We start from the raw sequence: 23,899 nt of genomic DNA, 5'->3' as shown, positions 1-23,899 counted from the left end.
AGTTGCCTATGTAATTAATACTTAAATACATTTCTTAATTTATAAAACTTAAATAATACATTGATCATCCCTTTGGTTTTGGTTGGAACTTCCTAAAGCTCTTCCCAGTTGATTATAGTTTTATATAATTTTTTCACTATTTTTTTTTTTTTTTTGAGACGAAGTCTCGCTCTTGTCACCCAGGCTGGAGTACAATGGTGCAATCTCGGCTCACTGCAACCTTCGCCTCCCAGGTTCAACCAATTCTCCTGCCTCAGCCTCCCAAGTAGCTGGGACTACAGGTGCCTGCCACCACGCCCAGCTAATTTTCGTATTTTTAGTGGAGACAGGGTTTCACCATATTGGCCAGGCTGGTCTCGAACTCCTGACCTTGTAATCTGCCCGCCTCAGCCTCCCAAAGTGCTGGGATTACAGGCATAAGCCACCGTGCCCGGCCCATTGTTTTTATATTATGTAGCCTTTCTTTCAAGAATAACTGTTTTTTGTCTCATAAACTTGATCACCTCCAATTACTTAGACATAATTCTAATGTTTAAGCGTGTTCAATTGCTCACTTTGGCCAAAATCCTTTCCCTCCTCAATATTCATATAGAGATAGTGTTCTATTTTCTTGTTACCTGTTGTTACTGAGGAAGTCTGGCCAAAATAATTTTCTCATTTTATTCTTTCTTTATTCTTGAACTTTAGCAGTTCCACTAGGCTTTATTCTAAGCATTTAACTTTCTCTTTTGAAATGTCTTTTGGATATTAATTACCTCAAGATCCTTTAGTCGTTAAGAATATGTTTGGTTTGCATCCAGTCTCTTAATTTGTCCTCCATGTCTACCATTTGCTACTTACTTCTTTGTCCTTTTCCTGTCTTCCAGATCTATTTTCTGTAATGCCTGCTCTATTTCTTTCTGCTATCAACGTGGTTTCAAGTTCTACAAAATCATTATTTATCCTTTCATTTTTTTTTCTGTTCTGTCAGTTCCCTTTTCACCTTCTTCTGTTGTTTTATCAGTTTACCTCTGATCCCTCATCTCAAGAGTCTTATGTTTAATTTCCTAAGACAAAGCTGATTTCTTCAAATTATGACTGTTTTATTTAAGACTACTATGCCTGGATAGTAGTCCAGGCATAGAATAGGCTGGATTCTTAACTACCCACACTGTTTACCTGGGAACTATATGGAAGTTCCTCCAGTTTGCTGGCTTCTATGTAAATCATTGCTTGTGAAAATCAGACCAAAATAAAAAGGAACTGACTCACAGTGTGAAGCATTGTAGCTGAGGCATCTTTAATGAGTTAACCAAATACTTCTCTCTGCTTCATTGACTTGAAAGAGCTGCAAAGCTTATCCCAGGACTGTGCTTCCCTCCTTCCCTGTAACCCTGCCTATCCTTTTCAGGAAATCATATTGATCAAAGTAAAAAAACAAGCAGCAGTATGGTTTCTCCTTCAGCCTTTCCTTAGTGAAGAAAGGGCACAAAGCAGGGTAACACCCATTCCTATGGCCTATATTTCTCTACATTAAGATTTTCATATAGACAATTATCTGTCAATTTAAAAAATATTAGGTTTAAGCAGTTTCTCAGTAGACTGTAAATTCTCTTCTCTCCAGGATTATTTCTGCACATTGAGTATATTTACAGAAATACAGTTGAGCAACCTGGTACTCAGACAACTTTCCAGAATATTTGAATCTTAATTTTTCATTTTACTTGCCTGCTATAGAGAAACATATCAAATAATATGAATTAAATTTCAAGGCAGGAAAGTTACAGCCTAAGAGCTCTTATGTCTGGCTGAGGAGAGAGGAAATGGGGCTGGTAGGGACCACCACGCATCACTGCCATTCTAATATTTAATTTTATCTTCAAAGCTACTAAGTCTTCATACTTCATAAAGACCAACAACTATTGGAGAAGTACTAATTCTCAAAATAGAATCAGAAAAGCAAAATATAAAACCAATTTAAAGATATAAAGTAGGCTTTTCTACACTGTATTCCTTTTTTTTTTTTTCTTTTTTTTGAGGGCGGGGGAGACCAAGTCTCTCTCTGTCACCCAGGCTGGCTTCATCCCAGCTCACTGCAACTTCCACCTCCCGGGTTCAAACATTTCTTGTGCCTCTGCCTCTGGAGTAGCAGATTACGGATGTGTGCCACCACGCCTGGCTAATTTTTTTGTGATTTTAGTAGAGATGGAGTTTCGCCATGTTGGCCAGGCTGGTCTCAAACTCCTGGGCTCAAGTGATCTGCCCACCTCAGCCTCCCAAAGTGCTGGGATTACAGGTGTGAGCTACCACGCCCAGCCTCTACGCTTATTCTTAAACTATCAGAGCTCAATCCTCCTATCCAGTCTTTTAATGCTTCCATAATACATTTACAAGTCAACTAGCTATTGCTATAAGCCTGAGAGGGAGTAAAAATAAACACACATATGAAAATTTATTTAAAAACACATTATAGATTATATGTATCCATGTATGAAAATGTATATACACGTAACGTTTACTTCTAAATGACCAAAACATTTCTGTTTTAACACTCACATGTGGCAGTTTATGGGTATCAGATTGCAATTTCAAAATACTACAAAAGTCACAATTATTCTATACCTTATAGTTCTGACAAAGAACAAAAATCCATGGTGCCAAAACCCTTCCAAGAACTGCCATTTCAACTCCCCCCAGCCACATTAACCTGTTAATGATGTAATTTTTTTCTACTTTTAGAAAATGTACATTTAAGGGAAAATGTCAAAGGAGCAAAGGAATATCTTAAATTCATTTAAATCATACGAATGAATAAGAACTGCCGTCACATTTATAAAAAGCAAAAGTAACGAGGTATGAAGATGACTGTCTTAAAACAGCAATATGGAATAATAAGTCATAAAAAATACTAAAATAAATATTTCTTTATCTTCTGGGGAATGGGATCGGAACTGAGGGTTTGGAGCACTATTTTTCATTTATAACTCTTGGGAAACTATTGGACTTTTAAAAAATCACGATCGTGTTACTTTGATAAAAAATTAAATTTAAAAAAGGGTTCCTGAGGCAGAATATAAGTTTTCAAACAAATTAAAAGATACTACTGCATCCTTTGTGGTTTTTAAAGTTATTCTTTCAAAAGAATGTAAGATGACTGGCATAACTACATACCTCTACTAGGTAAGTTCAGAATTCCAAAGAACCAAAACACGTTAAGGATAGAAAACCTTTTTATCCTAAGGAAAGCTTTTAGCCCTCATGTTACAAAAAACAATAACAACAACAAGAAAAAATCAAATGAGAACTCACACAAATCTGTAACAGCTTGCTTTAAAAGACTTAGGTTTCTTAAGCTAATCTCTAAAAAAAAATGGGTATTCTATGTAGTTTTTATAGCTAAATATACATACTGCTCATATATTTTTCGGAAAAAGTAGAATACTTTCTGAGGCCATAAGATTTTTCTTATTCGCCTAATTTTTTTAAAAAAGGCATTATAATAAAATAAAACCTAAAAAAACAGCATTGTAATAAAATCTCCTGAGTTTGCTTGCTAATTAAGCAAAAGAATGCTTGATAGAGCAGCTACTAATTAATACTACTTCCAAGTGGCAGCACAAAAATCTTACTGCATACTTTATCCTTTTCAGTTCTGAGCCAGGATGAAGGCAGGTGGATTAAGGAACTAACCACAGTGAAACAGATGTTAAGATAACTCTTTCTAGGCTCAAATTCGCAAAATCATAACAGAATCACAATAAACTATGCCATCTTCCAAAGGGATCCAATACCCATTTACAACAGAAAAACCTAAATACCCAAAAGCCAAGTGAACAGTAAATTGACCTCTTACATCCCCCCCATTCAGCTTTTACAATAAAAAATTTTGCTAATCAAAAAGCTTTTTTAAATAATAAAATTTTATTGCTTCTCATGAGTTTTAAAGGTAGATGTAAAACTATGCAGGTAAATAAAATTTCAAAAGAAAAAAAAGGGCTATGTGCAGTAGCTAGTGAGCCTGTGTCCCAGCACTGTGGGAGGACAAGCTGGGAGGATCGCTCAAGCCCAGGAGTTCGGAACCAGCCTGAACAATATAGCAAGACCCTATCTCTATTAGAAATAAAATTTAAAAGATAAAAATAAAAATATGGAGGACATTTACAAAAGAAGTTAATGACTATTCTTTTTCTAACACAGAATGGAGAACATCTCTACAATACAGGCTTTAGAAGACACAGATGCTGGTTTTCACAGGGTGTTCCAGCCACACTTACAAACACATGTGTCATCTTTACTGGTGGTTGTCTACAACTTCTCGCTTATGACTATTTCAGTTTTACCAAGATCATCAAACACATAAATTTGTAATCGGAGCTCCCTGGCATTTCAACAACTGTGAAGAATCCAAACGTTATAACTTATTTACAAATGTTCTCTGTCCCCACCCCACCTCCGCACTCCCAGGAGAAGGTTCAAGATTGTATTACTTTTTTAAAAGAGACTACAGTCCCCAAAACGACAAGAACCATTATTTTTAAAAAACTATTTTTACTTCAAAGAAAACCAAGACAGTGGCTTTTTGTGTCCACCCCTTTCCAAATATGTGCATTAAAGGAAATCTACAACCTCTGCTTAATGGTCTTTTGCTCCTGTTATACATTTTTATCTAGAAAATAAAACACACTACTACTTGTGATTCATGCAACAGTGGATCTGATTCCAACTGAAGAGAAATATCATTTCTTCAAGTATATAAAAAGAAATGTCTTTTTATTGTTTTGATAACATTTTTCAATATATCTAATGGAAGTCCTCAGGCTGTAAAAGTTGAAAGCCTATGAATCAAACAAGTATGTTTAAAATTTAGCTATGTTAAAATAAATTATCCATCAAAACACAAGGTAGTAACATAATTAAGTTCCGTTTAACATAGTTCCCTCACCTATTCAGCAACTAAAGGTAGGAATTATGCTAGTTAGTTGTAATGTCAATTGTTTGGAAGGAAAGAGATGAATACCTGTTTGTAGTATGACATGCTACTTATCATGCAAGAATGGGAGAAGAATCCTAGAGAAGTACAGAAACTAACTTCAAGATGTTGAAACAAGTTGGTAAATGCGGTAAGAATATAGACAAGAAGAAGATATAGGAGGCATCGATTTGTGATGTACAGAATTGTACATGATGTCTATGAGCACAACCCCAGAATGAAGTATTCTTGATATGCTCTAATTCTGTACAAAGCTACAGCTCTTAAGATTGAGGCCTGAATAGCAGAGGGCATCCCAAGGAATATACAGTTATAAGCAAAGACATACAGAATGGAGTGAACGTACGCAAGGTTTTCAAACCCCAAATCTGGGGAGTATAGCTTTGATGCGGCAGAAACCACAAGAGTAGCAGAGGTTGCTCAAATAAGTTAACACAACCTAAGTTAAATTTAGGATAGATTTGATATACTAGAGCCTAGGAGAGCAGTGAGAAAAGCTGTCTTGGCAAAATGTAAGTTTACTTGTAGGTACAAAGGAACTATTAATCCTACATGTCCAGGAAAAAAGATGGACCTTCCCTTTAAGATTGATCCTCTTCCTATGTCTGTGTATACGTGTTTTAAAATGATTTTTATTTTGCAATAACACAATTCTAAAGAAGTACATAAACATGCAGCTTACAAACTGTTATAAAACAAACACCAGTATATAAATACCATCCAGGACAAGAAATAGAAAACTGCTAGTACTCTACAAGCCCCCCAAACGTATAATCACTACCCTGTTTTTTTTTTAATAATTACACCACCTAAATATGCATCCTTAAACAATGTAAACTTAGTTTCAACTGTTTTAATCACCGCCCTGTTTTTTTAATAGTTATACCACCTAAACACACATCCTTAAACAATATAAACTTAGTTTCAACTGTTTTTATATTTTATGTAAGTAGAACCATATAGTAGATAGGTATTACTTCAGGTCCTTTTCACTATGTTTTTAAGATTTATCTATGCTGTGGCTTGTAGCTTTTGCTCATTTATTTTGCACTGCTGAATAGTTACTAGGTCAATATACCATAATTATCTATCTAGGGTAATAGTGATAAACATCTGGGTTGTTTATAGGTTGAAGTACGAATAAATACTGCTATGAACATGCTTATATATGACTTTTTCTTTTTTTGAGACAGGGTCTCACTCTGTCGCCCAGGTTGTAGTGCAGTGGCATAAAAATGGCTCACAGCAGCCTTGACCTCCTAGGCTCCAGCAATCCTCCCACCTCAGCCTCCTGAGTAGCTGGGACTACAAGCAGATGCCACCATGCATAGCTAATTGTTTAATTTTTTGTAAATACGGGGTCTCACTATGTTGCCCAAGCTGATCTGTAACTCCTGGCCTCAAGCGATTCTCCCATGTTGCTGAGTCCACAGGCATAAGCCACCACCAGTTTTATATATGACTTTCAATGTAGACGTGCACATATTTCTTTCTATTGGATATATACCTGAGAGCGGAATTATTGGGTCAAAGAAAAAATAAATTTTTCATATTTCTTTCTAAAGACATTTATTCTAACAATTTATCTCTAGATCCTGATTTTTCCACATATACAATCACATTGTTTGTGAATACACAATCACATTGTCAGTGAATATTAACAGCCAGGGGCCGGGCCCAGTGGCTCATGCCTATAATCCCAACACTTCTGAAGACAGGCGGATTCCTTGAGCTCAGGAGTTCAAGACCAGCCTGGCCAACATGGTGAAACCCCATCTCTACTAAAAATACAAAAATCAGCCATGCTTTGGGGCACGCTCCTGTAGTCCCAGCTACTCGGGAGGCTGAGAGAGGAGAATTGCTTGAACCTGGGAGGTAGGGGGTTGCAGTGAGCCGTGATCTCACCACTGCACCCCAGCCTGGGAGACAGAGCAAGATTCCATCTCAAAAAAAAAAAAAAGAAAAACCCCAACAACACAGGCATTTCTCTTACAACATTATATTTTGTTTTCATTTTTTGATGTTCTACTGGCTAGAATCATTTCTAGTATAATGCTGAATTGAACTGGAGATACGATATCCACATCTTGAACTCCCATCTAAAAGGGAAATCTTTTTTAACATTTCAGTGTATAAACTATGATATCTCCTACAAATGTTTCTGTAAGATTTATGAGGTTAACAAAGTTCTAGATTGCTAATAGCTTCTTTTTAAAATCACGAAGCAAATGCTCCTTGGCATGTCTGAAATGTTTTTCTCCTCAATTTGTTCAAGTGACCAATCATGCTGAATTGTTTCAGGTTAAACCAACCTAGCATTCCCAGGATTCACCTCAGGTGCCCATGCTGGGTTACCCTCCTTTTTATATATGTATTGCTGAATTCAATTTACTAATATTCTGAGGTGTTTCTGTTGTTCCAGTTTTTGTGTGCCTGTGTGTGTGTATGTATGGTTTTTTTGTATCTATGTACATGAGACAAACTGGTGTATAATCCTTCCTTGGGTTTTGGTATAAAGGTTATGATATCCTTATGAAGGCAGAAGATCCTATTTTTCTGTTCTTTAAAATAATATAAAGTTGAAGTTACTGTCATATTAAATGTTATGGTAGAACTTTCCAGTATAACCATTTGAACTTCAACTTTTCTTTATAAAAACATTTTACATTACGGATTTCATTTCTTTATAGTTAATAAGGATACAGGTTTACTATTTCTTATGTCAGTTTTGGGAAATTGCCTATTTCTAGGAATCTACCCATTTCGTCTATCAAGTTTGAACAGTTGTCCATAATTTTAAGAGTTTTTTTTTTTAAACCATCCACAAGATTCTAGTGATACTCTTTTTTCATTCCTGATACTGGTTATTTAGGCTCTTTTTCCTAACCTCATTAAAGTGTCAACGTTATCAGTCTTAAAAAAAAAAAAAAATCTTACGGCTTCTTGATCCCTTCTACTGCATGTTTTCTATTTTATTATATTCTGTTCTTTATTTCTTTCCTTGTATTTTCCCTATATTTATTTTGTCGTTCTTTTCCTAACTTGAGACCTCTAGCTTATTACTTGAGACTTTTAAGATGAATGCTTAGCTCATTATGCATTTAAGGTTATAATTCCAAAGTACAACATTCTGCAAGATTCTTCCCTTTAACAGACAAATAGTTGCTTAAATAACAATTATAAGTATCTGAAACTTCAATAAACACTGGCAGAACAAAATGTTAGTTGGCTTTAAAAAGATACAAAAGCTAGGTACAACATAAAACCATTTATATTAATTAAAACATACTGTTTATGAATGTATTTTCCATGATATAGTATTCTAGGTAAGGTTTATTTTCTTTCAAAAGATTGAGGTATCATCTTACTATCACTTTCACTGTTGCTGCTGAGCTATGCTCTAGAATATTATAATACCTATACTTTCACTCTTTTGAAAGCAGCCTTTCTTCTATCTCATTGCTTTAGATTTTTTATTTTTGCTGATTTTGTAGTTTTACTAAGATGTTTTTAAATGTGGATTTCTGGTCAGGCCCAGTGGCTCACGCCTATAATCCCAGCACTTTGGGAGGCTGAGTCAGGCAGATCACCTGAGGTCAGGAGTTCGAGACCAGCCTGGCCAACATGGCGAAACCCCATCTCTACTAAAAATACTAAAGTTAACCAGGCCTAGTGGCTTGTGCCTGTAATCCCAGGTACTCAGAAGGCTGAGGCCCTAGAATCCCTTGAGCCCGGGAGGTACAAGCTGCACTGAGCTGAGACTGTGCCACTGCACTCCAGCCTGGACAACAGAATGAAACTGTGTTTCAAAAAATAAATAAATAAATAAATAAAAATAAATGTGGATTTCTTTTTACCATATTTCATAAAATCTAAAATGCTTTCGTGCTGAAATTTCATGATCTTAACAGAAGTTGACATAGAAAATTTTTCACGAGTCAAAATTTCAATCTTGTTGGACTGTAAGGTGCTATTAATTGAAAGATGCATCCAGATTTCAGATGTTAAAATGTGAAAAATCGTGTATCTTAGGATCAATGAAACAAGTAGCTATCACACATGGTAACTGTTATGTTTCTTGAATCTATGACATTTGGGTCTTTTACCAATCTGGAAAATTCTCAGTCATTTTATCTTAAAATATTGCTTCTGCCACATTCTCTCCTCTCTTTCTAAAAAACTCAATGAGACCTTCTCATTATATCCTCTGTATTTCTTAACCTCTTCTGTATTTTCCATCTTTTAATGGATATACTTAATTCTGGATCATTGTTTGATTTTCAAATACACTAAACTCTCTTCAGCTTTGTCCAGTCTGCTGTTAAACTATCTCACCAAGTTAATTTTGCTTATTTTGTTTAGTTATAAAAATTCTGATTTTTTTCCAAATCTGAATGACAGCTCCCTGGTGATAGCATACTCATTTTGGTCTAGGTCTGACAATTCCAGTATCTTAAGTTCCAGGTTGTTATGTTTTAATTAGAAAAATAATTTGAGAAAATAGTTTAAGGTCTTAAATAATGTTATTTCCCTAGAGAAGATTTACGTTTGTTTCTGTTATATACGGGGGCTATCTTAACCCAAGTTCAAGGTTTAAGGTTTTCTGGACTACCCAAAAGACATGAAGATCATCTTCGGTCTTTAAGGAGCTAGCGTATTCAATTTTCGCTCTTAGTAGACCTAATATTCCAACTTCCCCCTCTACTATCCAAAGGGCAAACAAAACTCACAGCTAAGTCTCTTAGCTACCTCTTCTGGATCAGCATATACTGCTAGGGCAACAAGGACTGGAAGTTTGTTTCTCTAAATTTCTCTTGATTCCCAAACTCTCAACCTTGAACCTCTATTTCCTATCTTACTAATTATTTGATAATCTTACTTTTCAAACATGTTTCAATATTTCACCTAACCTCTTCTAGTGTATTTAGTGAAAGGAATGGTCAAAATTACCCGAAGTTTCCCAGAGTCTCCTACATTTTGTCTCAGTTAAAACTAATTTTACTTCTCTTCCATCTACCCTCTGCTATCAATTTAGCTGTCATTATTGTAAGTCAGGACAATATTTTCCTTTTACCTGGATAGTTAAAATAGCTCATTTATTACTAGATTTTTTTTCTGAAATAATGCTTTTCCATCATTATTTCTCCATAAAACAACGTTCAACGGCTTCCCAATAAACAGAGAAAAATTCCAAATTCACTTACTTAAAATTCAAGGCCCTTATAACGTGCATTAAACATTTCCAACCATTTCCCCTCTATTCTTCACATACTCCAGACATTCAATCTCATAACTGTTCAACATATATTCCTTAAACTTTGTGCCCACTTGGTTTTGTTTTCTGAGCCTTAAATACCCAGGTTCCCATATCACTTCTGCCCTTCCTTGTCCAATCAAATGCCACACCTCATTACTAAATCCTTTCCCACCTAAGTCAAAAATAAAAATTTATCTCTAAGTACCATGGAGCCATAAAAACTTATCTCCATGTACCATGGGGGTCTACTGTATGATACACTGTTGTGTGTAACTCCTCCTCACCAAGCTCCTGCTCAATGTCTTAAACACGATATTTAAAAAATTCCTGGCAGGGTGCAGTGGCTCAGGCCAAGAGAGGAGGACTGCTTGAGTCCAGGAGTTCCAGACCAGTGTGGTCAACAAAGTAAGGTCCCATCTCTACAAAAAATTTGCTAGGTGTTGTGGTGCACAGTCCTACCCACTAGGGAGGCTGAGGCGAGAGGATCAGTTTGAGCCCTGGAGTTCAAGGATGCAGTCAGCTGTGATCACGCCACTGCACTCCAGTCTAGGTGAGATAGTGAGATAGGGGGAGCAAGAATTCTGTGTTCTTAATCACTGTACTATAATGAGATGGTACATTTGCTTTTTTTTTTTTTTTTTGAGATGGAGTCTCGCTCTGTTGCCCAGGCTGGAGTGCAGTGGTGGATCTCGGCTCACTGCAAGCTCCGCCTCCCGGGTTCACGCCATTCTCCCGCCTCAGCCTCCTGAGTAGCTGGGACTACAGGCGCCCATCACCACGCCCAGCTAATTTTTTGTATCTTTAGTAGAGATGGGGTTTCACCGTGTTAGCCAGGATGGTCTCGATCTCCTGACCTCATGATCCGCCCACCTCGGCCTCCCAAAGTGCTGGGATTACAGGTATGAGCCACCACACCCAGCCATACATTTGCCTCTTGCCCTTCACTACTCTCCTCAATAATATGTGAATTGTTTTTTGTTTTTTGTCTGAGACAGGGTCTCACTTGGTCACTCAGGCTGGAGTACAGTGACATGATCACAGATCACATCTCCACCCTCCTGGACTCCAGCAATCCTCCTGCCTCAGCCTTCTGAGTAGCTGGGACTATAGGTGTGCACCACCACACCCAGCTAATTTTTTATTTTTTTGTAGAGATGGGGGTCTCCCTATGTTGTCCAGGCTAGTCTCAAACTCCTATGCTCAAGCGATCTTCCTGCCACAGTCAGCTAAAGTTCTGGGATCACAGGCATGAGCCACTGTGCCCGGCCCTGGATTGTTTAAACAGGAAAAATTTCACTATATTGTAGAATAGTGATAAATGTCATCAAAAAGGCAAGGTTTCTGAAAAACCAAATTTACTTTCACCATCCCTGAGGCTAATTATGAAATTATATATTATTAATAATGTGGCTACAAAAAGTTCCATGTTATCATAATCACATCCAAGTATTAACACTAGTACCTATCCATTAAATGGGTATTAATGCTTCAGAATGAAAAGTGAAAAGCTATTTGTAACAGAGTCCAGGTAAGACAGAAATCCTTCTTTAGGATTCTTTAATTATACCTGTCCAAGTATAATTAAGTTTTATAGGTGGGTTGAAAACTTAACCTTAAGTTTTATAGGTGGTTAAGTTTTCAACCACCTATATTTCATCCCACCTCAAACACACCAATTAATTCATTAGCATTTACCCTATATACTACCATACTATCAACTGAAGTGAGTTTTTAAATGTTATTATAATAGACCTACAAGAAATCTGAGCTGCAGGAAAGACAGTTTTTTTTTTACTTGTTATCAACTTAAAAGTAGCTCCATTGTTGATGCTGTGTTTCTAAAAGCTCCCAAAATGAAATCTGATTTACATTCATGTCATAATTTCAATAAAATTCTATTACAGAAAAGAAAACCTATAAATGGCTGGATTTAATTAAAATACTTAGTAAACAATGGCTATATATTAGGAACTGCATTATGTGTAGGAATACAAGATAAGTAGGATAGTTTCTGCACAAAGAACCTCAAATAGAAGTGGTAAAATACTAAATCAAATAAACAACACGGTGCAAAGCAGGTAGATCTTGAGAAATAAGAAAAGCTGTCTCAGAAGAAAAGGTTAACCTGAGTTTTGAAGGAAAATCAGGAAAAAAGAAAGGCAAGTCAGGCCTGGGTCAATGACAGTACAATTCCAAAGATGCTCCCTAGAGCTGCACAGTAAACAGAAGCCCTGGGTCAAAACACAATTGCAAAGCTGAGGGAGCAGAAAAATGAATTTGGTGACTATCACAAAAGTTTTGTACTACTAAAGTGTAATATGAGAACAGACATAAGGATACGGAGACAAAAAGAAGCTAGCAAGGTAAACAGAGGACACAATTCACTTTCCCATCCCTCCAGGTGAGAGAATTCCTCCCAGGCAGGAGCAGGGAGACAAACAGTTTATCAAAAACTCAGTACTCAAAGAAGGTTCAATGAGGTAATCTGTCAAAGGAGTAAGGAGATACCCAGCTTTCAGAGGTTGCAGAGGTATTAATTGTGGTGTCATATTCCCAATATTGATGTTATCAGCAGTGATACTTGTGCCCAATGGCAGCAGCAACAGTGCCTCCATTAAAATAGTTTGACATTGTGATTTTGGCATTTTCCTGACAGCACAACCTTCACACCTAAGATTCTCAATCTTTAATGTCTATTTCACTTTTAACTTCTTAAAGTTTGTTTATAATGAAAAATCCTGACTGATGTACCAGGAAAGGAGGAAAAGGTTCAAGATATGACAGATGAAATAATGGTGGCAATATCCCACAAAAATCATGATAGTATCAAAACCAAATGGAAGACTTGACAGATAACAGTTGTTGTTGTATTTCTGATTTTCTGCTTTGCTTTGCTTCATCTGGAGAGGCATGGAAAGAAATTAGTAATTATAGAAAATTCTATTTAGTTTATAAAACAGAAGAGAAATTAATCTGCAGAGATTTAAAAAAAAAAAAAAGAGCATTAGACAGTAAAAGAAAGAAAATGGCAGTGGTCTGGAAAACTGCTATAATGGATAAAAGAAAGACCATAAAGTTAAAGGTGTCCTTTGTCCACCAGCTCCGACCTTTGCCCAAAATTTATCTTATTTAATTTTTTAAGAGTCAGGGTCTTCCTCTGTCGCCCAGGTTGGAGTGCAAGATCAGGGTTCACTGCAGTCTCTGCACTGAAGTGAGACTCCCACCTCAGCCTCTCTGGTAGGCAGCACTGCAGGCACACACTACCATGCCCAGCTAAGTTTCCTACTTCTTTTTAAAGGCGGAGTCTCACTGTGTTGCCCAGGCTGGTCTGGAACTCCTGGCTTCAAGTGACCCTCCAACCTAAGCCTCCTGCATCACTAGAATTGCAGGGTTGAACCACTGTACCTGCCTCAAAATTTATTTTTAAAAAGAAAAAATCACATTCATTTTTAGGGTCAGCATAAATTTGTTTCAACTACAGACTAAGAGGCATGGGGCAAACAAGAAGAATAACTGGCAAGGATCTATTTATACTTCTATTGCCCTCAGGGGACCATGAGCACCTCCCTCCAGGGTAGGGGCCATGGCTAATGAATAAAATAAAAAGAAATACTAATATGCCTGGTATATGGAAATGACAAAGGAGAAGAAAATTTTAAAATATTTCACAATTTTAACTAGGATAAGATTTATCTTTAAATATATCGAAATAAGGAGAAATGATACTTTAATACATTCAGTGTTACCCATTAGGAAGCATGATTTTTAAAAAATACGATGTTACAAACCTTATGGGCTATATGTAGACTAAAGGTAGGTATATTGCCTACCTTTTCTTACAATTCCTAGGATACTAAATACCTACAGGATTACCATATGGGTAACCTCAATTTTTATATGCAAAAAATATGGAGATTGAACATGGTGGCTCACGCTTGCAATCCCAGCACTTTGTGGGGCTGAGGTGAGAGGATCGCTTGTGTCTAGGTGTTTGAGACCAGCTTGGACAACATAGTGAGACCCTGCTTCTACAAAAAAATTGAGGAAAAAAAAAAGAATGTGGAGGAACACAGGGGTCACTGAAGCTACAACTACTTACATTCCATGTTTCTTTTCATTTTCCAAGGGAACTGAAGGAAGAAGTAATGGAAAGGGACTGGGCACTGTGGGTTTTTTTCACTTCTCAGGTGATTTTAATGGGCAATCACTTTAATAGTTTATCAGTCAATTCTTCTGCGTTTCCTAGATTATATGCTTTACATATAATTTATCTTCCTTTCTAGTCTTCATGTCACTTATTTAATTTTCCATGTATTACGTTATTTATCAGAACTTCCAATACATTCAAATGGTGGTGACAGCCATAATCCTTGTTTGATTACAATGGGCATGTTTCTGATGCTTCAACATCAAGTATAATTTTATTGTAGATTTTAGTTGATACCTTTAATCAGTCTGAGAAATCACTTTCTCAGTTTGCTAAGAATCTAGTTTTCACTAAATCATGAGTCAATGCACAATTTTATTAAAATGCATAACTGACATTTATATGGTTATCCTTTATCTTCATAAATCTGTTAATGTTGTAAATGTTATAAACGAAAAAATTTTCCCCCGATGATGATCTATTCTTGCATTCTTAGGAGAAATCCTACTAAATTGGCCAGGCATAGTGCCTCATGCCTATAATCCCAGCACTTTGGGAGGCTGAGGCGGGCAGATCATTTGAGTTCAGGAGTTCGAGACCAGCCTGGCCAACATGGTGAAACCCCATCTCTACTAAAAATAAAGAAAAAAACTAGCCAGATATGGTGGCACACACCTGTAGTTCCAGATACTTGGGAGAGGCTAAGGCGGGAGAATTATTTGAACCTGGGAGGCAGAGGTTGCAGTGAGCCAAGATCGCACCACTGCACTCCAGCCTGGGTGACAGAGTGAGACCTTGTCTCAAAAGGAAAAAAAAAGAAATCCTACTAAGAGTCATTGATTCAATCATTATTTTATTTATAAATTCAACAGCTATGTTTATAGGTATCATTTTCTCATACTGTCTTTGTCAAATTTTGGAACTGGGTTATTCTGATCTGGCTAACATGAATTAATGATGTCCTACTATTTTCAATGTTTGGAGATAATTTTCTACAGGAACTGGCAGTTCCTTGAACATTTATTAAAGAGAACTTACCCATAAAATCATCCAGTACTTTTTGGGGAAGGAGTGGAATCTTTTATTATATTCACCATATTTTTCTGGTTATGGGTTTACTCTATTTTTCTACTTCTTCTTGAGGGACAATTTAGGTAATTTCCATTTCTAAGCTTTCAAATGTATGTAAAAGTGGGCCAGCTTGGGCCGACGCAGTGGCTCACACAGCACTTTGGAAGGCCAAGGTGGGCAGATCACTTGAGGTCAGAGTTCCAGACCAGCCTGGCCAAAATGGCAAAACCCCGTCTCTACCAAAAAATACAAAAATTAGCTAGCCATGGTGGCGCATGCCTGTAATCTAAGCTACTCAGGAGGCTGAGGTGAGAGAATCGCTTGAACCGGGAGGCAGAGGTTGCAGTGAGTGGAGATTGCACCATTGTACTCCAGCCTGGGCGACAGAGCAAGACTCCATCTCAAAAAAAAAAAAAAAAAAAAAAAAGGCCGGGCACAGTAGCTCACACCCGTAATCCCAGCACTTTGGGAGGCCGAGGTGGGCAGATCACGAGGTCAGGAGATCGAGACCATCTTAGCTAACATGGTGAAACCCTGTCTCTACTAAAAATACAAAAAATTCGCCGGACGTGGTGGCAGGCGCCTGTAGTCCCAGCTACTCAGGAGGCTGAGGCAGGAGAATGGCATGAACCCGGGAGGCGGAGCTTGCAGTGAGCCGAGATCGCGCCACTGCACTCCAGCCTGGGCGAAACAGCGAGACTCCGTCTCAAAAAAAAAAAAAAAAAATTGTGTAAAAGTAGCATACACGGTATTTTTCCTACCTCTAATTATGCCTTATTCTCAATGTTGTGTCTTCTCCCCCTCCCCCAACACATTTGCCAACGGTTTATTTCCCCCTTTAAAAGAAAAAAAAAACTTATTTTTTTTAGAGCAGTTTAAGGTTCACAGCAAACGTATGCAGAAGCTACAGCTCCCATATAACCCTGCCCTAACACACACACATAGCCTCCCTATCAACATCCCACACAAAGTGGTACATTCAATGAACCTACATTGACACATCATTGTTACCTAAAGTCTGTGGTTTACATAAGGGTTCTTATTTGATGTTATACATTCTATGGGTCAGGACAAATGCATAATGATATGTATCCACCATTATAGTATCATACAAAATAGTTTAGGCCCCCATCCACCCAAAAAAAAAAAAAAAAACTGTGCTGTTGATTATTCGTCCCTCCCTCTTCACTAATCCCTAGCAACCACTTATCTTTTCATTTTCTTCATAGTTTTGCCTTTTCCAGAGTGTCACATAGGTGGAATCGTACAGTATACAGCCATTGCAGATTGGCTTATTTCATTTAATAATATGCACTTGAAGTCCCTCCATGGTTTTTCATGGTTTGATAGCTCATTTCTTTAGCACGGAATAATATCCCACTACTGGATGTACCACAGTTTACTCATCCTTTCATCTACTGAAAGATATCTTGGTTGCTTCCAAGTTTTGGCAATTATGAATAAAGCTGCTATGAACATCCATGTGCAGGTTTTTGTGTGGACACAGTTTTCAACTCATTTGGGTAATTATAAAGAAGTGTTGATTGCTGAGTTACATAGTAAGAGTACATTTTGTTTTTTAAGAATCTGCCACGCTGTCTTCCATTTTGTGGCTGTACCATTTTGCATTCCCACGAGAAATGAATGAGAGTTCCTACCACTCCACATCCTAGTCCACATTTGGTAGTCAGTATTTTGATTTTGGCCATTCTAATAGGTATGTACTGGTATCTCAATGTTGTTTCAATTTGCATTTCCCTGATGGCATAGGACATGGAGCATCTTTTCATTTATTCGCCATCTGTATAACTTCTTTGGTGAGGTGTCTGTTAAGCTCTTTGGCCCATTTTTTAATCAGATTGTTTTCTTACTGTTGAGTTTTAAGAGTTCTTTGTATATTTCGGACAACAGTCCTTTGTTACATGTGTCTTTTGCAAATATCTTCTCCCAGTCTGTCACTTATCTTCCAGAAAATTCATGTCAAAGATCTTTATCTTTTTTGTTGTTGTTGCTCTCTAGTTCATTAATATCTAATTTTATCTTAAATACCTTTTCTGCTTTCTTTGGGTTTATTTTATTTTTCTAATTTCCTGTTTCAAAGGCTTGGTCCTTTTTTTCCTTTTTTTTTTTTTTTTTTTTTTTTTTACCTCATTCTCTTGTTTTTATTTTTCTTTTTTTTGAGACAGAGTCTCACTCTGTTGCCCAGGCTGTAGTGCAATGGCACAATCTCAGCTCACCACAACCTCCGCCTCCCGGGTTCAAGCCATTTTCATGCCTCAGCTTCCACGTCCTACATAGCTGGAATAACAAGTGTCCATCACCATGCCTGGCTAACTTTTGTGTTTTTAGTAAAGATGGGGCTTCACCATGTAGGCCAGGCTGGTCTCAAACTCCTGGCCTCATGTGAGCTGCCTTCCCTGGCCTCATGTTAGCTGCCTTCCCTGGCCTCACAATGTGCTGGGATTACAGGTGTGAGCCATGGTGCACAGCCCAGTTTTTTACCTCATTTTCTTTTTCTAATAAAAACCCTTAAGACTGTAAATTTCCCTGTACTTTTTCAGCCACATCTCATATTTGTATTGTCATTATTTAATTCTAATTATTTTAATGTAAGAATAAACCAAGAGAGATAAAGCAAAAATTGTACCCACAAAACAAGAACAAAGTTATTAAAAGGAATAAGATGGATACTGTTGAATAAACAATTCAATACGACTATAAAGTAGAATGGATGCAGGAAGAAAAGCAAGATAAACTGAGGAATTTTCACAGAACAAAGTCAAAAACAAAGATGAGTACAGTCACTGGCACTTGCCCAAGTGTTGGGGGTGGTGAGATGAATACAGAAGAAGTATTTTTTAGAAAGTTAGAAGACATGCTGGATGCAATGACTCATGCCTGTAACCCCAGCACTTTGGGAGGTGGAGAGGGGCAGATCACCTGAGGTCAGGAGTTTGAGACCAGCCTGGCCAACATGGTGAAATCCCCTCTCTACTAAAAATACAAAAATTAGCCAGGCATAGTGGTGGGTGCCTGTAACCCCAGCTACTCAGGAGGCTAAGGCAGGAGGATCCCTTGAACTCACAAGGCGGAGGTTGCAGTGAGCCGAGATGGCACCACTTGCACTCACTCCAGCCTGGCTGGCAGAGACAAGACTCCATCTTAAAAAAAAAAAAAAGACGACACGGAAAGAGATCCACAAGTTTCAACATGGATCCAGGAATTCCAGAAAGCATCAAGAGAATGGAGAAAAGGTATGCTCAACAAATAACAGCTAAGAACTTCCAAAACCAAAAATATGAATTGTCAGACTTAAAGGGCCCAACTGTTTATGTTTTCAAAACTCACATCCAGAAATATTACAGTAAGTTTCAGTATATTAAGAGTTTCTATTATAGGACTTAAAGTTTGTCACATATGAAACAATTTATATTACAGGATATATTCTAGAGGAAAAACAGTGTATTTAGAAAAAAAATAGTGGTATGCAAAAAGCAAATTAGCCAGAAAAGGCGGGGCAGGGTGGGGGTGGGTATTAAATACATACACAGTAAAAACGCTTACAATCAAATAAAAAATTCAAATATCGACTGGGCACAGTGGCTCATGTCTGTAATTCCAGCATTTTGGGAGTTCAAGGTGAAAGGATTGCTTGGGTCCAGGAGTTTGAGACCAGCCTGGGCAACATGGTGAAACCCCATCTCTACAAAAAAATACAAAAACTAACTAGGTATGGTGGTGCGTGCCTGTGGTCCCAGCTACTGGGGATGCTGAAATGGAAGGATTGCTTGAGCCCAGGAGGTCAAGGCTTTAGTGAGCCACGATCTCACCACTGCACTCCAGCCTGGGTGACAGAGTGAGACCCTTTCTCAAAAAGAAAAGAAAAAAAAAAAAAAATTCAAACATCAACTTATCAAGCTGATAGGGAAAACGAAAGGACAAAGAAAAAAATTTATGCTACAGTTTTTGTCTTGTACAGAGGACGGATTAAAACTTCAAGTAAATATTGTTAGAAACTTTTATATAGTTTTAAGTAGGCATGTACAAATTGTAAAAGTGACTAGAAAAACTGAAATAGAATACATATATAAATTTGAAATTATTCGAGAAAAAGGAAAATCTGATGAGGCCAACAGAATAAGCGAACAGAAAACATAACAAATATAAAGCACAACTTAAAATGACAGTAATTTAATCTAAACATTAATTATAAAACATGAATATGTTAATCTCAGATATTAAAAGATAATAGTTTTTTCATTCAGATTTTTTTAAACAGCACCTACATGGTATTTACAAAAGATACTCCTAAAACCCAGAAAGGCTGAATATTTAAAAAATGGAAAAGATACATTAGTCAAATGCTTTAAAAAAAAAGAAGTGTGGCAGTGCTAATAGCAGACAACATAAAATATAATGTGAAAATCATTAAATGAGACAAAAAGATATTGCATATTGATTTTAAAGACACTATTTAAAGACTTAATTATAAATCTTTTAGGTACCCAATAGCTTATCTACAGAAACTACAAGGAGAAACTGAAACATTCACATACTCAGAAGTTTCCCAGAAACCTCCTTTTAATTTAAATTCACACTTAACCACCTATTTTTTTAGAGCAGTTTAAGGTTCCCAGAAAAACTGAGCAGAAGCTACAGTTCCCATATGAAGTACAAAATTTAGTACAACATTAAATCCAATAGTACATAAATATTAAGTACAATATTTAATGGAAAAATATTTTCAGCAGTGTTATAGGACAAAATTCAGAATGTCTTGGAGAAATACATTAATATGAGAGAAACTCTGAGTAAATCAGTGTTAATTCATTAGAGTTTCACAAGTAAACGATAAAAACTCTTTCTCCTAGTAGAGGTGTCATCAAATAAAAAAACCTGAAAGTAAATGTTACCAAAATTAAGAGACACCACTGATGTCAAAAAAATATGGTCAGGGCTGGGCACAGTGGCTCACAACTGTAATCCCAGCACTTTGGGAGGCTGAGGCGGGCAGATCACCTGAGGTTGGGAGTTCGAGACCAGCCTGACCAACACTGAGAAACCCCGTTTCTAATAAAAATACAAAAATTCGCCAGGCGTGGTGGAGGGCGCCTGTAATCCCAGTTACTTGGGAGGCTGAGACAGGAGACTCGCTTGAAACCAGGAGGTGGAGTTTGCGGTAAGCCGAGGTCACGCCATTGCACTCCAGCCTAGGCAACAAGAGCAAAACTCCATCTCAAAAAAAAAAAACAAAACAAACAAAAAAAACATGGTCAGTATGCATAAAAAGAAAAATCAAACTAGTTGAACCTGTTATCCTTCATGAACCATGGGAAAGCTTTATATAGTATGTGTTTGTTTTGAGATGGAGTCTCACTCTGTTGCCAGGCTGGAATGCAATGGCGCGATTTCGGCTCACTGCAACCTCTGCCTCCCAGGTTCAAGCAATTCTCCTGCCTCAGCTTCCCAAGCAGCTGGGACTACAGGTGCGCACCACCACACCCAGCTAATTTTTGTATTTTTAGTAGAGACAGGGTTTCATCATGTTGGCCAGGATGGCCTCGATCTCTTGAACTTGTGATCTGCCCACCTCGGCCTCCCAAAGTGCTGGGATTACAGACATGAGCCACCACGCCTGGCCTACAGCATGTGTTTAAGACACAAGTTTTGAAGTCCAACAAACCTGTGTTTGAGTGTTAACACCTGTGTACAAAACTTAGATAAAAAATTTAAGCTTCAAACCTTAGTTTCCACATTAAATGGGGATAACAGTTTCTAGCCTCATAAAGCTATCAGGAGGATAAAATAAAATGCTTGATAGTTATTATTGTTACTATTAAATTGTAATTTAATTTAATTACTATTAAATTGTAATTTAATTTAATTACTATTAAATTGTAATTTAATAGTAACAATAGATATTATTTACAATGTAATTTAATAGATGCAAGGTGTATGAAATGGGGTGATATTCTCGGTATTATTTATGTTTTATAAAGTACTCTCTGAATTTTAAAATCAAATGGGAAATACTTTCCATTTATTTCTATAATATATGGGTTCTCAGTTCCCAACAACTAGGTTTAATTTTTTATTAAACTTAGAATTGATAATGAAATAAATATAAGTTGTCAACCTACCACCATCAACAAGTTTCCCAAATTTCCATTCAAACAAATTTCCAATCTAAAGAGCAGAACAAGATTAAGAATGACACTAATATTGTCATTCTCCAGTCCCACTAATTTCTTCTCTTTTAAAACTATACAGATTTTCAGAAAGAAAATATTTTTTAAAACCCAATGGAATAGAATCCTGCCCTGAAACCAGAGAACCAGTCCAAGCACCTGGTCTGGTGGCCAGAAAAGCCTAAGCAACTTCTCAATTTTGTTTCTACTGAATAAATGCTACTAATAACAGGTTAAAAGTTTATGAGCAAGAATTTTTTTTTTTTTTTTGAGATGGAGTCTCGCTCTGTTGCCAGGCTGGAGTGCAGTAGCGCCATCTCTGCTCACTGCAACCTCCGCCTCCCAGGTTCAAGTGATTCTCCTGCCTCAGCCTCCTGAGTAGCTGGAACTACAGGCGCACGCCACCACACCCAGCTAATTTTTGTATTTTTAGTAGAGACGGGGCTTCAGCATGTTGGCCAGGGTGGTCTCAATCTCCTGACCTCATGTTCCGCTTGCCTCAGCCTCCCAAAGTGCTGGGATTACAGGTGTGAGCCACCACGCCCGGCTGAGCAAGAAATCTTTTTAAGTAATTAAAGGAGGATCTTATTCACGTACTCCAAGAATGTTGTCAGGTGCTTTTTTTCTCTACCTGCTTTCAGTTCTTCGTACCCAAGAGGACATATGTAGAAGATACTGAAGCACCACCCCCAAACACACATACTCCCAAATAAAAAGAAACATTAAGACTGAATTCCCTAACATTAAATTTACTGCAAAATTTACAAAAGGGGAATACAAGAAATTAAAGCAGTCATGAGTTGCACACTGGTTTGTCCACATGCTGGTATATTAATCAATTCCCTTAAATTTGGTTCAATAGGCTTTCTGTGTTACTTCTAAGTACAAAGCTGACAATATAGTTCCTTACCTTTCCATTAGCTTCTCTTTATCCCAATTGAAGTGGCTAAGGAGTATTCTTGTGATAGTTGCTGGATTCTAAAGAAGGAGGGGAAAAAAAGTCATTTTAAGGTAATAGCACTTCATTGACATTTAGTGAACTCCTAGGTTGAAGTTAAATTTTCATAATACTCCACCCAAATTTCCATCCCTAGAGTTATTTCTTTATTCCTCTAAGGAAATATATTTTAATGATAAGATCAAGACTAATTAAACATAGTCTGCCACACTACTATGTCAGGTTTCTTTAGGATTCGAAATAAGCCAAAAAGAAATTAAACAGAAAGTAAGTTACTATAGTAAATCAGGTGCTGTCTTAATTGCAAAAAAAAATAATTTCAACAGACTGCCACATCAGCACACTAAATGTAATCAAGAAAATTTCAGCCAGGCAGGGTGCTCATACCTGTAATCCCAGCACTTAGAGAGGCCAAGGCAGGCTGACTGCTTGAGCTCAGGAGTTCGTGACCAGCCTGGGCAACAAGGCAAAACCCGTCCCTAATAAAAATACAAAAATTAGCCGGGCGTAGTGGTACACACCTGTAGTCCCAGCTACTTGGGAGGCTGAGGCACGAGAATCACCTGAACCCGGGAGATGGAGGTTGCAGTGAGCCAAGATCACACCACTGCACTCCAGCCTGGGCAACAGGGCAAGACTCTTACTCAAATAAAAAAAAAATTGTTTTAAAAAAAGAAAATTTCCAACACTCAGGCACAATCGCATGTGCGTATAGTCCTAACCACTCGGGAGGCTGAGGCAGGAGGATCTCAGGCCCCGGAGTTCGAGTCCAGCCTGGACAACACAGTTAGACCCAGTCTTTTAAAAAAATCATTTAATACCTTGTACACTGAATAGTTCAAATGAGTTCAAATCACTTTTAAGTTAGAAGGATACTTCAGAGATATTTAGCCAAAATGAAAAAATACTGTACCACATAGTAGTTTACAGGGCATACTTTTAGGCTGCTATTTCAAGAAAGAAAAGTTACCACTATGAAATAAAACCAAAGTTTACTGCCTTATCATTCAATGCTGTCACAAATATCTCCATTTCCCAAAAAACTAGTGAGCTTACTATTTGTGCACAAAATTTTAACTCAAAATGCAATGGGGCCTAAGAAATCAGCAAGGCCTGACTCATTCAAAGATACAAGAGCTAGTTACAATAGCAGAAGTGGAACTCAAACATCTGTCTGCTTATTTTTATCTCATATATAATTTTACTACATCAAATAACCTTCCAAAAAAGATCTCTGTGGACTAAAACCACTTTACTTCACCACAAGCGGACCATAGTTAGCTACAGATTTAAAGTAATCTTGTATAAA

General features: G+C 37.3%; 1 protein-coding gene across 2 annotated transcripts in view; it reads right to left on the bottom strand.

Moving 5' to 3' along the window:
* The window catches only part of ARIH1 (ariadne RBR E3 ubiquitin protein ligase 1), a 111,960-nt gene that overhangs the window by 46,211 nt on the left and 41,850 nt on the right, over positions 1-23,899 (bottom strand). For both annotated transcript variants that reach the window (XM_054451543.2, XM_054451544.2), the window contains one exon: positions 22,543-22,610. In XM_054451543.2, coding sequence (XP_054307518.1) covers positions 22,543-22,610 — 68 coding nt within the window. The remainder of the gene's footprint in view (positions 1-22,542; positions 22,611-23,899) is intronic.

The sequence above is a fragment of the Pongo pygmaeus genome, chromosome 16 (assembly GCF_028885625.2).
Source record: "Pongo pygmaeus isolate AG05252 chromosome 16, NHGRI_mPonPyg2-v2.0_pri, whole genome shotgun sequence".
In the NCBI taxonomy this organism is placed as follows: Eukaryota; Metazoa; Chordata; class Mammalia; order Primates; family Hominidae; genus Pongo; species Pongo pygmaeus.
The sequence above is the reverse complement of the archived record's forward strand: the minus strand, read 5'-3'. Positions and strand labels throughout refer to the sequence as shown.